Source organism: Phaseolus vulgaris, chromosome 2 (assembly GCF_000499845.2).
Source record: "Phaseolus vulgaris cultivar G19833 chromosome 2, P. vulgaris v2.0, whole genome shotgun sequence".
NCBI classification, from domain to species: Eukaryota; Viridiplantae; Streptophyta; class Magnoliopsida; order Fabales; family Fabaceae; genus Phaseolus; species Phaseolus vulgaris.
Window position 1 is genome coordinate 49,286,877 of NC_023758.2, and position 18,044 is coordinate 49,304,920.

At 34.0% G+C, this 18,044-nt stretch overlaps 1 protein-coding gene across 1 annotated transcript in view; it reads left to right on the forward strand.

Annotated features, from left to right (window-relative positions):
* Positions 1–18,033, forward strand: part of LOC137809560 (uncharacterized) — a gene marked incomplete at its 3' end in the record, with an annotated part of 36,653 nt that extends 18,620 nt beyond the window's left edge. The window contains 26 exon segments of the mRNA XM_068610664.1: positions 684–747; positions 1,023–1,124; positions 2,706–2,897; positions 3,352–3,479; positions 3,980–4,130; positions 4,605–4,697; positions 4,808–4,909; positions 6,698–6,756; positions 6,842–6,944; positions 10,636–10,821; positions 10,928–11,044; positions 11,181–11,461; positions 12,061–13,628; positions 13,741–14,885; positions 15,123–15,251; positions 15,352–15,507; positions 16,109–16,681; positions 16,782–16,853; positions 16,951–17,029; positions 17,032–17,072; positions 17,074–17,218; positions 17,221–17,354; positions 17,468–17,567; positions 17,570–17,650; positions 17,730–17,804; positions 17,807–18,033. Of these exon segments, the coding sequence (XP_068466765.1) occupies positions 684–747; positions 1,023–1,124; positions 2,706–2,897; positions 3,352–3,479; positions 3,980–4,130; positions 4,605–4,697; positions 4,808–4,909; positions 6,698–6,756; positions 6,842–6,944; positions 10,636–10,821; positions 10,928–11,044; positions 11,181–11,461; positions 12,061–13,628; positions 13,741–14,885; positions 15,123–15,251; positions 15,352–15,507; positions 16,109–16,681; positions 16,782–16,853; positions 16,951–17,029; positions 17,032–17,072; positions 17,074–17,218; positions 17,221–17,354; positions 17,468–17,567; positions 17,570–17,650; positions 17,730–17,804; positions 17,807–18,033 (6,103 nt within the window).
* Between the last annotated feature and the right edge of the window lie 11 nt (positions 18,034–18,044).

The window sequence follows — 18,044 nt, forward strand, 5'->3', positions numbered from 1 at the left end:
TTTGTTATGGAAAAGGAATGTTTTTGTGGCTTCTCATTGGTGTTCTGCTCATAGGACATTCTGATACTTGGTTAAACAGGACAGATTTCTGCATCTCAATTTTTATATTCTTTGTATTGACTTTATATTGCATAGAATATGTTCTGTTATCTATAAAACTGAAACTGCATCTGTCTTCTGTGATAAATTATGTCCTTATTTTGATAAAAGTTGTTCTAGGAATAGAAAGAGAGAAGAGTGCACTATGATGGAGAAAAAGGAATCATTGGACTAGTAAAAGGAAAGTCAAAAGAGTTTGCAAAAGCAAAACTTTAAAACATATCTGTAAAAGGGCTGGTCACTTTGCATATCAGCTGTACTGATACCCTGAAATAGACCAACATTGTATCATTTGCAAATTATAAGTGTGAAAAAGTAACTTCCTCAGTTCTTATAGTTAGGACCTTGATTAAACCCCTTTCTATAGCTCTGGACAACATTGTCTGTCAAGTTTGTTTGTTGTACTTATTATGTATAGTACTTGTATCTTTAAATTTTTGTCTTCCTTTTCTTACTTTTAGGGCACCAAAAGAAAGAGAAATGTAGTAGTATACTTGATTTCCTTATGATTTGTGTTGTTATGCAGTCTCTCCTTCACATTCATCTACCTTGTCTTAGTAATTCTTTATGTTTCCTGGATGCAGAAGTTTTCGACGGAAATATATGAATTTGTACAAGACTAAGTTGGATTTTCTCCAACAAGAACAGGTGGTTTCTTTTCCTTCTTCTTTCTTTGAAAAATATTGATAGGAACCAAAATATATGTTATAATATAACCAAACTATGGAATGATTTAATTTTGGTAATTAGGATGCGTTTGATATGTGCCATATAGTTTTTTCTCTATTAATTCAGTTTTGTCATGTAGTTTAGCCACACACGGTTTTCATTACATTTCTCATTTTCTCTTTTCAACACACATGGTTTAGAATATTTATTTTGTAATGTGTCCTGTTAATGACGATTAGATTTTTGTTTATTAGCTAGTTGATGATGACGTTCTTCAAGATTTGGAGCAAATGGAGAAAGAATCAGATTTAGATGATATATTGAATTATCGATCTGCTGCAGAATCTGAGATGCAGGTATGCTCCAAGTTATTTATTGAAAAATCAGTGTTCATTTGTTGCTGTTATATTCCTTATTTGACATGCATATTTTATTCAACTTTGAAATCCGAGAAATGTTTGTTTTTGGGATATTCTCTATTACACAAGGGTTATAAGTGTCTATCATGAAGTGGCAAAGTATATAACTCCAAAGATGTTCTGTTTGATGAACATAGGTTTCCTTGTACTGATTCCTTTCCTAATGCTCCCAAATCTGTCAAAGATCTTAATTTGTATTTTAGTATAAGTCGAGCTCCTTTGCCAATAACTTCTGTTACACTTGAGTCTATTAATATGCCATCTATCACCTCTAACCTATTATCTTCTGAGTTTGTTTCTGTTCGAAATATAACTACAATGGTTAACACTCATCTTAAGCATAATAGATCTAAATCTGGTATTCTGTAGTCCAGAATTCATCCCTCATTGTTTCTCTCTCATTCCGTACCTAAAAATTTTAAGCAAGCACATGAGGATGCTAATCGGTTGGCTGCGATGCAGCATGTATACAATGCACTTATGAAGTAGGAATAGGATGCACTTATGCAACAAAATATACGGGACTTAGTATCTCTACCTCCTAATAGACAAGCTGTTGGCTGTAAGTGGGTTTTTAGATTCAAGGAAAATGCATATGACTCTTGGAAACAACAAGTTGAACCTATCATAAAGTCACTCAGACTTCACAAATTTGTTGTAAATCCTGTGATTCCTCCGCGTTTCCTTTATGACGATGACTGTGCCTCTGGAACAATGAATCTGACCTATGAAGAATGGGAAGTCCAAGATCAAATATTGCTTTTTTGGCTTCAATCAACAATGTCTAAGTCTATCTTGTCCCGCATTCCATGGACGATATTTTTAGCTTACATCTCTTGCCAAACCTTTGTCATTGAAAGCATTTTGTAATGTTGATTAGGCATGTGATATTGATGATAGACGTTCTACCTCGAGAGCGACCATTTTTTCTGGGTTCCAATTTAATATCTTGGTGGTTCCGCAAACAGCAAGTCACTGCTCGTTTTAGCACAAAGAATGAGTACAAAAGTTTGGCTCGAAGTTCTACTGAATTAAGATGGCTTCCTACTTCGTTCACTGAATTGCAAGTTTCATTAACTAATCCTATTCTACTTTGTGATAATCAAAGTGCTTTCTATTGCTCACAATCCGGTGCTTCACAGTGGCATTAAACACATGGATATTGATGTTTTCTTTGTGTGAGAAAAGATTATGGTCAAACAACTCTATCATATTCCCATTCTTTATCAATGGGCAGATGTGCTGACCTAACCTATATCTTCCTCTTGTTTTGATTTTCTTAAAGGAAATCTCCACTTGAAGAGTGTTTTACTGTTAGCTTTTATAGCTGTCAGTTATTACTGGCAATAGCTTTTGTTGTGAGCGGTTGCCTATAAATAATCTTGTAAGATTCTTATTTCATAAGAGTGAAAATCGTAAATAGTTCAGTTTGTTAACGAAGTTTTCTATCTTTCATTTTCTTCAAGACATTTTGAGATGTGTGATTTGTTTTCAAATGTTCTCCTTTAATGTTTACAGGAATTTCTTTCAAGGTGTTCTACTCCTAACGATGGCAAGTTTAACACTGATATTCCTACAGAGAAGTCTTGCAATGATGAACATACAGTTAAATCTCGGGGATGGTTAAATTGGCTTTCTCGTGGTATGCTTGGTGCAGGGGGAACTGATGATTCAAGTCAATTTTCTGGAGTTGTGTCATATGATGTTAAGGTACATGCATGTGTCAATGCACTTGCTGTTGTTTGGCTGAAACTAGTAGAAATAAATACTAAAAAAATATGATAGGGACTTGAGTACTGTTGGGTACCTAATGTTACTTCTAGTTGTATAAGATGCTTGGTAGAGTATTGAAGTGTTTTGTCACCCCCCTTAATAGTATGTTATTTAGGTTGGGTGACGACTAACTGATTAAAATAAATATCTCAAATAATCAATCATAATTCTAAACAATGAGAAGCTGGCTATATTTGTTGGTGAGAGAATTGATTTTTTTTTTGCTTTTCTGTTAGCTCAGAACATTTCTGTATGCAAATGAATTTTGAACATCAGAATCACATACTGCATTGTGTAATTTCTGTTTGACATCACCAACACTTAAACCAAAAATTCCATTTTTTTTATCTTACAGTACGGCCCTTATCAGTTGCTTTCTGTATTTTTGCAGGATATGTCTGAAGCAACTGAATTTCATCCTCTAGTTTCGTCTAGCTCTGATGCTGCTGTAAAGCATGAATTATACATTTTTTCAATGATGTTTAAGATTGATCAGATTTCTGCTACGTTATGTAGCAAGTATGGTGCTCTATTCGTTGTTCACAAGCATTTTAAGATACTTTTCTCACATCATTCATGTTAGAGTAATGCTTTGTTCTGAAGTACGTGTCATACTGTTTATACTGTTTAATTTAATGTTTCTTTCCCAGCTGTTAGCCTTGTAGTTAGAACTCAGTCTGGAGTATATGAGTGAGATCACTTACTGTATTTAAAGGAACCTGTTAGAGGTTCATTCCTTCTAATTTCAAAATGGTGAAATCTGTGTTTTAACTCCCCAAACTCGTTTTCCCTCACTTTCTCCTTGATTTTTATCAATTCAGCACTTTATGATTTTTTTATTTAAAAGAATTAGAACATAATCTCAATTTTAGAATGCTACTCAGTTTTTCATTTACTAAACTCCGTCTCTTTGAGATGATTGTTATGTGTGATATGAAATAGAACATGTTGCTATGTACTAGGACTCTTTAGTAGTCAACTAATATGTTTTTTTCCCAATCTTTCTTTCATTTTCTAAGGTGGCATGCTAAAGGAATTGCAGAAATAATTGTTGAAGATGGAACCATCGAGTCTAAGATCTACAAAGATCATGGAATTGTTATATCCAAATTCAAATCTGGGAAAATGGTTGATCTAAGCAACAAGAAAGTTGTTGTACATATTCAAGGGGTATCATTCTTATAATTTTTTCTGTATATTGAATAAACAAGTAAAACAATTTGGGTATTTTGTTTCTTCTTTCCTTAATTGGTGGTATTGCAACTTCTTTCTGCATCCAGTGGTTATTAATATTTATAATTTTTTCTATATCCACCGAACCTTTGTAAGCTTCCAGTTTCTTTAACAGATATTTTTTGCTCTTGGCATTTTTACTGATCGACACTCATTGCCAGAGAGTAGTGTTACTTTTATGGCCATTTGATAGAGTTTTCCCCAGTTTGATATAAACCTTGATGTGACAATTTTCCATTTAACACACATTGTGTTATTCCCAATTTTATTTTACTGGATTCCTAAGATTATTTCATTTCAATGTAAAAAAGATAGAACAGAATGCTAGGAACTTCAACCAATAGTTATTCTACTTATACTATTTCAATTTCAATTCTGTTGACACCGATGGTTATATACTTTGATTTGCAGCCTGTTGAAAATCATTTATTGGACAATTTGGATAATTCTTGCAGCATTCGAGTAAAATTTTCATCTCAGGGAGATATGGACATGTCAGTGAAGGTATCCAACACTGTGTAGTAAGTTGCGAGCATTGATATGCTTGTGTATGTATGCATATTCAAAGCTGAAATGTCCTGTTATATAATTTTCTTTTCCAATTGTGTTAACAGGGAGTAGTCAAACAACTTGAAGTGACAGTTGATACAAACATTTTATCAAATTTGTTCGAGTTTTATGATGTCTTTACGTCCTTCAAATTTCATAATGAAAGGGTATGAACTATTTTTATTGATGTCCTGTTATCAGTATTATTTTCCTTATTCCTTGTTTCTAATATTGCTAGAGTTCTGACAGACAAAAATATTTTTAAAATTTGAACATGGGATTGTTTTATGCTCTTTGCCTTTGTAAGATAGGAAGTGGTTTGGGGGAAACTGTACCCATTGTAGGTTCAGGTCTCTATTTGCATTTAGTAAATTAGGCTATTAATGCAATGTAGATGGTATTGGCACATTAATCACATGCGTAATACACCCTCTCAAGTTGGATCATCATTGTTAATTGTGTATACGTTAACAAGCTCATAAACCCTACTCCCATCAAGTGTCTTTTTGAAAGTGAGCTGTTTATTCTTTACTAATGTCCATTGTGTATCAGTCCTTGAATATTTTCATGAATTAAGAGGCAACTGACTTCTGTGTGTTTAGTTGTTTATGAGCGTCAAAATCCCATAATTTATGCTGCAGTGAATATTTCCTTGTACAATTTTAATTACATAATTATGTGATTTAATTACATTTCATAATTAGGAGGATTAATAGGCTGACAGTATATTTTATATTTATTGTACAATATCATTGATGCTGAACTGTAGGGTAGATATTCATCATAAATTAAGATTTTTTCCGTTATTAAATCTTTGTATTCTATTTAAGAGCAATTGCACTTCTATGAATAATATCAAAAATAGTTTTTTCTGACATGGTATCCACGATAAAAAATCCTTGGGAACCACATATAATCAAATGTGCAGCATTGCTGTAAAGCCACACCCCTTTCTTTCTTTTGTTGTATTCATTTGCGTAGTCTACATTGTTGCAACACCACAACCCTTCCTTTCTTCCACTGTATTCCTTCTAGGCTTGCATTAGCATACTTCAAACCTAAAAACTGCCCGATACTCAAAAACCTCATCCACTACAAAGTTCAGAATAGAGGAGCTTCTAAAATTAAGGGATTTCTGCACATTAACAAAACCTGCAAACAGAAGCAACTCCTCTTTAGCATTCACAGGTAATATTGCTTACTCCTATGCACTCAAAATGCCTAAAACTCCTCTAAAGATGTATGGGTAGCTGATTCTGGAGCCATAGACCATATGACTCAATCATATATTGGGTTTATATATAAACCCTGTCCAAGCAACAAAAAATTGCACTTGGTGATGGAACTTTCACTAAGAATCTTATTCTGAAGGCTGTTTTGCATGTGCCCAAATTGTTTGCCAATTTGATTTCTGTTCACAAGCTCATAGTGGATTTATATTGTTTGGGGCTTTTGAATCCTACAACTTTCCAATTTCAAGATTAGGAAACGTGCAAGGTAATTGGACTTGCTAAGCAAGACAAGGGGCTCTACCTTTCAGAGGACGCTAACAAGTCGCGTAGCTCTAAGAGTCGACTTCTTGTCTTTGATGTCAGAAACAACTCTCTAATAAAGAAATAAATCTGGTCACGCCAGCTTTGTTTAGGTCATCCATCATTAAGTAGGAAACTAAATCCTAAATAGGAAAGAAATTATTGCCATAATGAATTATCTAAAAATTAGCTAAACAAAAACGGTAATTGAGTATTCATACAGAAAATTGCATATTTACCAACTATATAGGGAAACAAATCAACCAACACAAACGAAATATTAACAGAAATATTTCTGAGGATCAAATAGAGACTTTTTCCTAGTTTGATTCCTTGTTGACAAATAGTAGTTCATGTTGAGGATGATATATATTTTTATTTGTATTTTGGTGATAAATTTCTGTTGTTTATGTTGAAAAGCAGGTGATGTTGTCACTGAATGGAATTGAAAATGACAATATTAGACTCTTATCCAAAGCAGAGTAAGTTGTAGTGTCAGGTTACACTTTTATGTGAAATCATCTCTCAAACAATGATGGTAACATTTGGGTTTCTTTCAATTTGCAGATATATTTCTGTAAACCATAACAAAGTTGTGTGGGATGTTACTATTGGTGATGTTTCTGTTTATTTTCCTTGGAGGAATACAACATCGGAGTATAGCAACTTGGTAACTACTGTATATTACCAAACTAGATATATTGTGTCCAATATTGTTTGATGACATCAGTGAACTAATTAGTTTAACTGTGGAATGAAAAGGCATGTGATATTACACTGTGAGTAGTAGTGAAAATTGTATCCATTTATTCACTAACCTTCAAATCAACATAAATCCAACAAATCTTTGCAATCATAACAATATAACTTAATAGATTGGATCGACAATTACTAGTAGATGATTTATTATTGAGTTTCAAAGGGAGAAGGAGAAGACATTTGATATAAGTTTATGAAATTAGTGTAAATGATTCAACCCATGTACAATTAAGTGTCATTAGGTATATACTGTTTCAGAGATTAGAAGCACTAGCTTCTAGCAGAAGCTTTCAAGACCTCTAACTAACATTAAGTTGGTAAGTGATTAATTACAGATGTCCTACTGAACTACTGCTATACTAATAAAGGAAAAGTGCAGAACAAAACTTTCCTCCAATATGTGTATTTGTTGGATGCTTTATAGATATTTTGTGTATGGGTTTGGGCCCATCCTATCAATGTTGTCAAATTCAAGAATGGTAAGAGGATCATAAAGGCAATAAGGATTGTAACTCGACTCGGAAGAGTTAGAAAAGTTCTATTCATAAACTTGTGCATGTGTGAAAAAGAATATAGATGAACAAGTTAAAAATAAAAATAATATAGATTATAAAAATAACATAATAAGTTGTTTAGTAAGATCCCGTTCAAAACTACAAATAGGTCATCTTCTGTGTAGAATTTCAAGGAATACATAGTGAACAAAACAACAGAAGAACAAAAGTGAGAGCAAAACAACATGAGTGCAAAAAGAGGGCAAAAAGCTAGTCGCAATGATGATGGTTGTTCGACAACTGTGGCAGCGGTAGTGTCAACGTCATGAGGTGCTTGACCCCGCAAATTGGTGTTCACAATCGTCAAACCTAGCTTCTCGAGATGGGAAGGATCGATTTGGCGCATGATCCCTCGATTTGGATAGCAATATTGCAATCTCGCCAACTTTTTCAATTTGGCATCTATGTTAGCTCGACCCCTCCTCTATACTTGTGGGTTCGAGCAAGTTTGTGAGTTTACTCGCGATTTTGACAAAATTGATCCCTATGTAATGTGATGTATGATATATTATATTTCAGGTTTGGTCTACTAACATACATACAATACAAGGGGATTCTATCACATAACTCTTCCATTTCTCTGTAAACCCTCCATAATGTTCGTTAGAACAACACGTCAAGATATCGGACAAAAAATGGTGTTATAGGAGTAATGGCTTGTTGCATTTTCATCCAAAAATAGTTATATGAGGAGAGAACTTATAGAGAGGAAATTTTTGTTAACAAGTAGTAAAGAAAAAAACTATATTTTTAATGGAAGCATTTTGGTTTTTTCTTTTTTGTCATTGATGGATAGGATTATTTTATAATATGTTTTTAACATAATAATTGGACTAATGGTTTATTTATTATCTAAACCTTGTAAATTTTACATCCCTATGGTTAAACTACTCTGCATTTTTGAACATTTTTTTTGGTTATGGTAAGCAATGGATGTTCTTCAACTTTGAGGCACTTTTCTTGGTTTCGTAATACATTTTATCATGAAATAGTGATTCAGTGTATTTTGTTGTTTATGTTGTCAGGCAATTTTGTTGGAATGAAATGATTTCATTGATATTTCTTAAATATGACCTTTGTTTTTCTATTTATCATATAATAGTTTTGGAGGATAGATGGTATATTTTGTTAGAGATGCCACATCGACTAAATATATTGATATTTCATAATATAATTGGGTGCAAACTTCACCTTATAAGTTGGTTTTGTAAGATGTAGTTAGGTTTAAAGTTCACTTCTTAATATGGTTTCACAATCATTTAGAGCCTATCCTAGCAAGAGTCTGTAGGGCTTATTAGGCCACCCGCTATCGGGTCGTCATCGGACCACCCATAAATATATAGTCCTACGCACGAGTTGATAGGTCTTGACGTGAGGGGTGTGTGTTTGAGATCCGACATTGACTAGAGATAAGGATATTTCATAGTATATAAGTGGGTGCAATCCTTATCTTCGAAGCCGATTTTTTAAGGTTGATTTTCGCTTAAAGTTCACTTCTAAATACTTCATATCACTAGCAATCATAGAATTGCAAAAAAAAAAAACTTATTTCATCTGTAGTTCAGTATCACTGGCCTGCTGTTAGCTACTGAAGGGATCATTTATGTTGATAGTGTATATTGAAACAAAAATTTGCACTGAGTTTCAACAATTTGGTTGAGTATTAATGGCCTGCTGTTAGCTATTGAAGGGATCAGTTATGTTGAGAGTGTATATTCAAACAAAAATGTCAACTGCGAGATATCTGAGCAAATGTAGTCTGCAGAGAATAAATATGGAATGTCTAAAGGCTGATCTTCTTTTTGCCACTGTTTTCTTTGTTTTCATCCCAGTTCTTATATTTCATTAATTCATAGTTGCATATTCTTATTCTTATTAAAATTTTGTTTAAGTTCTGATTCAGTTGTCATTATTTCCCTAGACATTCTTGGTAGGCTCTGTAATCCTCTTCTTTTCTTTATCCAAAGTAATAATAAATCAAGATAGAAAGGGATTAAAATATAAGAGCTCTCAAACTATGCCATGAGATAAGAAAAAAAGAAAAATTATGAAATGAAACATGTAACACAATATGCCAAACTCTCTATAGATCAACCCAAGACACCATTCGACTACTTGTCCCAAATGAACTCTTGAGGCAGCATGTTAGTTATAGCAGTTAAATATGTTTTACCTGCATCTTATGCAGTATTGGGTATTATAAATACCCACTCTTTTCTGTTATTTGTAACACAGTGATATACTGAATAATACATTTTTCTATCGTCTCTCTCTTTCTCTCCTTCAATCTTTCCTTTCTCTCTCCAATCTTTTATGGTATCAAGAGCAAGCTATGGCTTCATCATCAACCACTGCAAACAATTCTTAAAATTTTTCTTCAAAACCCGAGACTCTTCTTCCTCACATTTTTCATACACCCATACCCCTGAAGCTTGATTCAGATAATTTCTTGGTCTGGAGACAACAAGTCACTACAACTCTCCGCAGCCTTGATCTTCTTCACTTCTTGGATGACTCATATCTTCTTGGCTCATGTATCCCACTGCGTCACTTCTTGGATGGCTCATATCTTCTTGGATATGTTTGTACATTCCTTCATCCTAGAGTTGTCCTCTTGATTGGGTCTACAAAAATAAACAAAATCCCAATTAGACCCATATTTGCAATTAAATCAATAAACAACCTCTAGGTCTTCATCCTCCTTATCATGTGGTTGTGTGTGGCTGGAGGCTCTGCCATCAGTTTGTCTCCTTCTTAAAAATGTGAAAGAGGCGTTTGATCATATTGAATGGCAACAAGTCACGAATGTTGAAATACATACACTTGAACATAATGATACATGGAAGTTAGTTCCTTTTTCCATTTGGATAGAAGATCTATTGGACAACTTCTGTTAATGTTAATTAATTTTAAGTTGAAATCTAACAACAATTGTTTTTTTTTCACCATACTAACTCTGAAAGTTTTATCATCAGTAATTTTTTACTTGCACTTCGGTTCATAATTATTTTTCATTTTATGCTTCTTATTGATGATGTTTTTGAGCAGGTAATGAATTCAAGATCTATATGTTTTAAGTCCACAAATGGTCTTGAATATTTTTCTTCAAAAGTTGAGGAGCAACCCTATTCTGTGAAGAAATTTTTAAATTCATTATCCACATTTGGGCTTTGTATGGGCATCCAACTTCAAGATCTATATCAGTTTTTTGATGTTACACTAGATGATTTTATGGTAAGGCTGTTAGTCTACATGTTCTTGCGGTTTTTTTTTTTTTTTTACATTTGTTATCCATCGTTTTTTATTTTGGTAACTATTGAATTGCTTCTAAATACTTCAGATCACCGCGATAAATTCTGACCAGTCAAAAAGAATTTCTATTCTTGAGAAATTTAGTGTTTCGTTCTTCTTGGCATTTTGCTTGATCCCAGAGGAGACCATTTTGAAGCAATTAGAGGTGATTACTTTTTGTGATATGGAGTAAAATAACTTGAACATGTACTTAATACAATCTTGTCTCCCATGCAGTAATTTTCTGTTCTTTTTCTGTGTTCTTTCCCCATCTCTGGATACCTTATACTTCCTAATTTCAGGTTTATGTATCTATTGAATCACTTAAAGCACACTTCTCTCCTTCAATATATGGTGCATTCATAGAATTGATGAACCATATGGCCACATTGCATTTAATGGGTGAATTTGGAGTCTTAAACTCCTCACATCCTCCCAATATTGTTTCAGTTGTGCCAGCATATTCTACTTTTGGCATATCTATTGTTTCAAAAATTGATTTGGTTGATTTGGAAGTTCACCTTGAATATGATGGAGATAGCCACTCAGAGCTCATGGTTTCCTTACAAAATTTGGTCGTAAGGTACGTTCAACATAATGCATTTGACTGCCATTTTCTCCATACTTTTATATTAAATTGTGATTGTTGAAACTTTTACTTTGTTATTTAATCTCTATGGAGGGGCCATTCTTGTATGTCATTTTTGTGCTTGTTTTATGTGAATTACATTTGATTAGAACTTTGTCAATATCTAGCTAGACTTTTCATTTTGACTGTGGTAATGAGTAACACAGCATCCATCATCAATTTAAACTGTTCACCTTCACTATTTATATCGGGATATTCGTGTTTTTTGTTGTGAAACTTTTGATACCTTTTTGTGCAAAAAGTAATGAAGAGAGCATGCAAAGGATTCCAAATGACGGGTGCATTGCCTGGTGGATGAATTCGTCCTCTCTGAAAGCAGAGTTGAACTCCTAATACTTGGATTTGTAAATCAGCTCTAAGAATGTTTGAGTGTCACGACAGTGTTCTGTTTTCTTGTTGCTTTAGATTGGTTTATGTATATCTATGATATCTGAATGCATTTGGAAATTTGTCTTAACCATTATAGCCCCGACGAAGCAAATTATAGATATTTTCAAAATTCAAATCTTCACATTTTGCTTTACTGTTTGCAGGTATGTTTCTACAGAATTTGAAGAGTTTTTTGTCAGTACGAAGTCTGTAGTTATCGGTGCTAACAAAATGAAAGAAGACAGCCATGTGCTTTTATCTGGGAATTTATTATCGCCTGGTTCTACAGTTGGAGAAGACTGTGTTCCTGGACCAAATATTGAATTTGATCAACATTCTGATATGGCTTTGCTTGCTGATTCTTGTTTTATTATGCATTATAAATCTTCCAGAACTGATGTGGTTAGTCATAGGACTTTTATGTACTTAAGTAATACTGATATCCACTGCTACCCTCTTATTACTGGACTGCTCATTGGATTCTTTCATAGGTTGTCTGCCTATACTAGCAGTTTTGAGAAATCCTGTGGCAGAAATACTGTTGACTTTTCAAAAAAATTTGCGGGTTTAGGGTTACAGAAGTTTGGCTTCTCAAATTATTTTAATTCTGGTTCCACTGATTCTGCTTGCATTCCAATGGATTCCTTTCCTTTTGTAACAATTCACAATTCTGGTTCTCTTGGTAATCTAGAGAGCGCACTTATACATGGCAGTGGTGACTGGAGAAATTGTTTTACCGCGAGGGACAGAAAAGTAGAAAATTCCAACATAAATATGAGGGTAGGGTCCAAAATGTTCCAAGTCTTTCCCTCAAAATCCAAATCTGATTTTGGATCTGCTCATGAACCGGAGATTGTGAGCAACTGTGATATTTTCCATACTGAATTACACCTATCTGGAATAAGAACACATTTTCATGACTCATCATGCATTATTGGGACAATCAATGTGCCTACATGTAAGTCTTCTTTATTATTTTGTGAAGACAGTATGGATATAGTGTCTTCTTGTGAAGGATTGGTTCTTACATCATCTTGGGGCCCACTAAATTTTCAAGATTATCTATGGGGTCCCTCTTCACCCAATTTGTCTCCTATTTTAAATATACGAATCAGGAAAGGACAGAATATCTCTTCAACTTCTGATTTGGAAATAACCATTGGCATCCAGCATGTCTACTGCATGTTACCTTCTGAATATCTCTCCATTATTATTGGTTACTTCTCATTATCTGATTGGAATGGTGCTTCTTGTGAACAGTATTCCTCTGGGGAGCACAGTGATATAGATGTTGAAAGTGAAATGAAGATTATGTATAAATTTGAAATCTTGGACTCTAATATAATTTTTCCAGTGGAAAGTAATGACCATCAGTTTATAAAGATTGAAATGCCACAGCTTTATTGTAGTTTCACTGAGAGTTCTGGTGTTGATGATGTTTTAAAAAGCATTCCTCCTGAATGTTCAGTTCCTATTCATAAGCTTGCCAAAAGAAATGATTGTTTAAATGTGTTTGGACGAGACTTGATTGTATTATTCCTTCTTTACAAGAATGATTTGCCTGGCTTAGGAACAATTGAGCGGAATACAGAATTTCTAACAAGTGCTTTAATTGCACCCATAAATGCTGATGTTTGGGTTAGAATTCCTTATGAAAGCAAATCTGACTTGAAAAGCACTTCATCAATATGTTTCATGACAAGCATCAGCAGTTGTCATGTTGTTGCAGAAGGTATTTTTTTTCTACTTATTTTGCGTTCCCTCCTACTTTCTTATTCATTTACTTCACTACTATATTTGTTAGATCATGAAATTGTAATAAAGGAACTTTCCTTCATTAACAGATGACCATTTTTTTGCTGGATGTATGGCAATACGTGATGTTGTTGATGAGTTTTCCTCAATTGATGATCAATCCAAATATTTTAAATCAGATGTTCTGCAATTCCTTCATTCAAAGAGAAGCATGGGGGCAACTCAAACTATTTCTCCAATCATGATGGCCTCAACTATATCAACAGAAGTTAAATGTTGCACACAATCTTTATTTATAAGCTTCTATCACAGAAAAGAAGATTTTATGGTGTTAATAGCCAAGTGTGACTTGGGGTTCACTTGTTCTGCATGCATATTGAATGATTCCTTGGCATACTTAGACTTGCGTTTCTCTACCTTAGTGTTTTACTCTCCACATGATTCTGTTTTAGCAAAATGCAACCAAACCTCCTCTGCCATGTCCGTACTTGGTATTTCTTTTTCTCAATCTAGTGATGGGAAAAATGAACTGGGCCTTTGTCTTTCTTCTGCTGATTTTTGGCTTCATTTGCCTGAGTGGACCGAGGTTGTTAAATTCCTTAATGATTTTCATGCAAATTTTGAAAAAATTCCAGGGCAAGCAATAACAAGTAGTTTGACTGTGAATGCTTCTGAAAGCACCTCAGTACCTTTTACCTCACAAGAGATTAAGAATGATGTCTTAATAATTAAGTCAGAAAAAGTGTGTATTACATTTCACATCCCTGTTTGGGTTGGCGAAGAAGCTTGTGTGGAATTACAGCATGCTGAAGGTCTCAATGTGAAACCTTCAAGTGTATATTCTGAAGCAAAAGATGCAAAGCTTCTTACTGTTTCTTTAAACATGAATGTTTTTGAATTAGTCATAAGAAGCATAGGTATTCAACTGAAGTCCAAAATTGATAAACTAAGCAGTGTAATAATTATAGTTGAGAATGGAAGGCATACATCTTGGCCACTTCTTGATGTAATTGAGGTTGATGTGGTCGCTGTACTCTGTAAGAATCATCCAAACAGCAGCAAACTCAATGTGGAGATTATATGTGATAATGCCAATATTTCACATCCTGCAATTCATTCATGGGGTGCGGTAAAATTTGATGTTCTGGAATCAGGATCTTCTCAAAATTCAATTAGTGGCATTACTTTCAAATTTCGCATGAGGAAGGTTTCTATTCTTATAACTGATGGAAGGGTATGTTGATATCACCTTATGCTACTTTGTATTTCATTTTACTCACATTTGGTTCATTAAATACTAATTGTTTGATTCGTATTTTGGTTTAGGGTTTAGAGTCTAAAATTTTAGTTCCTATATATTCAAACAGTTTTTTAACATTCGCTGACTTATACTTACTGAAATTGGACCATGGATCCAAATACAGTTGATGTTGGGCAAAAAACCTTATTAAGTGTTTTGTGTTCCTTGTAGTGGAGCTATAATGGGCCTGAGCTTGAAGTTCTTGTCAGAAACATCTTTTTTCATATAATTGCAAGTGGAAAGCAGATGGAATGTTCTGTGAATGGGGACCTTCAAGTAAACTACAATAACATAGAAAAGGTGTATTGAATAAAAATTCTCTCTTGATACATACCTTCGTTATTGTTTAAATTATTTTGCATTAACTATTTGCTTGTGGTTGTGTTCTGCTAAATTGAAGGTGTCATGGGAGCCTTTTATTGAGCCTTGGCAGTTTTTGTTGACTTTGGTCAGGGAACAAGAAATGAGTGTTCTGCCGAACAGGTCTGTTTTGACAAATATCGTTCTCAAATCTACAACTCAGCTGAATATTAATATCACAGAATCCTTAGTTGAGGTATATAAAATTGTCCCTTTTTATCAGTTTTTGTAGAAACCTGTTATTTTGTCTTTCTAAATCATTTCTTTCCAGTCAGTTTAGGGGAAACTAAGGAAATAAGTAGTTCAGGTTCTTTGTTTTTGGTGACTGATCATTTTAATAGCCTTACAATGTAATTATTATTATTTTTTCTATGATAGTGGAAAACTAATTTGAAGTATCAGTCCATCCATTTGCCCTGTAGTTATAATATGTAATTCTGTCCACAAATATAAATATATTTTCTTAGCATATCAAATTTATAGTGAAGATTCCAGTTCTGGTTGGTCATGTTTCTATTCTTGTTTACTCCAACTAATTTGATTCCTTTGAATGACTGATCAATTTTGACTTGAAAGGATAGTCTACATTCTACTGTTTATTATATGCTGTTTATGGGAATTTTGATTTTCATATTTAATTTAGACTTTTGGCTTGCATGGTTTTTTGGTCTAGAGTGAAAAAGTAAGATAGCAATCTTGATAATCTTCAATTATTGTTTTGTCTGGTAGTTTTTAATATCTTGTATTTGTCAATAAAAAAAGGTGCAAATTTAGCCTTTGAGTGTTTCTTTTTGCAGTGTCTTTCACGTGCTACAGAGATGTTCTTTGATGCTCCAGGTCTAGTCAGATTGGATGAACATAAAGGCAACAAACTTTTGCATTCACCATGTGCAGAATATATGTCTGCTAGAAAATGTGGTGCTCCTTATGTTTTGCAAAACTTAACTTCAGTGCCTCTTTTATATCATGTATATCATGGGCTTGGCAATGCTGATGGGGTTCGTGGTTCTAATGAGACTCATGCAAAATATGTGCAACCAGGTTCTTCAATTCCGATATACATGGATGAAAATACAGAAAAGAAACTTTCTCGTTTCAGGCCTTCTCATTCTTCTGATAGTTTAAATGAGCAAAGGTCAAATGGATTTGCTCATCATTATATTACTGTACAGCTTGAAGGAACTTCAAGGTCATCTGATCCAATTTCAATGGATTTAGTGGGATTAACATGCTTTGAGGTTAATTTTTCCGAGTCATATAATGAAACTGCCGAGGATAGTAGTCTGAATACAGCCCCTACTTTCGTTGTTCCGGTAGTATTTGATGTTTCGGTGTTGCGCCATAGCAAATTAATACGAATATACTCCACTGTATGTACTAATTGGTTAAACGTTTTCTCTAGAGCCTAATTTTTCTGTTTACGAGGATTCATCCATTTGCCATCCTTATTAATTAGCTTTTATTATACAGGTTGTACTTCTAAATGCAACCTCAACAGCTCTTGAGCTGCGGTTTGATATTCCATTTGGTGTATCACCAACGGTACACAATTTTCTCCTGCTATTTAACAATTTCCACAGTTAGTGGTTTGTTATATTTATATAATGTTACTTTATGATGTATCATTTCATTACTTCAGATATTAGGTCCAATACAACCTGGGCAGCAGTTTCCACTTCCACTTCATTTGGCTGAAGCTGGCTGTGTAAGGTGGCGACCAATGGGAACTCTTACTTGTGGAGTGAAGCTCATAATCTCTCCCAATCTTCTTTCAGTTAACAGCAAAGTTGGAAATTTTAAGTCTTTCATCTGCTATCCATCTCATCCAAGTAGTCTACCATTTCGGTGCTGTCTATCTTTCAAGAATATTAGCTTGACTTCATCTGGCTGGCTGAAACTAAGTTCCCTGACGATGATGTAAAGAAGCACTATATTCATCATTTGATCTTAAGTGCTCCACTAATAATTAACAATTACCTGCCTAAGGATATTTTGTTGATAAGTGAGAGTGGTGGTGTAGACTATACTGTGAGAGTTTCAGAGGTTTGTGATTGTTGTTTTCATTTTATTTGTTCATTTAATTTCTTTGTGTCTGTGTATTTCATCTTCATTACAGGGGTGCAACAGTCTAAAGACTTAACATATCTTTTTTGTAGGTGGGAACTTCTGTATATCATATTGATCCTTCTCATGACCTTGGACTGGAGATCTGCATTGATGGATTTAAATGTTCTAATTTTAAATTTCCTCGTTTAGAAACTTCTGCACAATGGCAAAGCTCACTGAAACCAAGTTTACATTTTCTGAAACCCTTAAATTTGAACCAAATAATTCGGATGGTAATTGATTTATCTGTAAATTTTTGTCTGGTATTAGTTTTGTTAGTTCACGCTTAAAAGTATTTTCTTGCCCTTGTAGGTCCAGTATATGTTACTGTAGAGAAAGTGATGGATGCATATTCTGGTTGTAGGGAACTCATCTTTTTCGTTCCCTTTATTTATATAACTGTATGGGATTTCCCCTGTGTGTCATGGAACCCACTGGTGAAACGAATGAAAGGGGATTTGTCATCCCTTCATATTGTGACAGGGGTAGAAAGGAAATGTTATCTTATAAAAAGGATGGTCTTTCTTTGCTTACATCCAACCATGAATTATCTGCGGAATTACCTCATAATCCAAGGAGTTATATGAAGAATAATACCATTTCTTGCAGAGAGGAGGTAGTGCAATT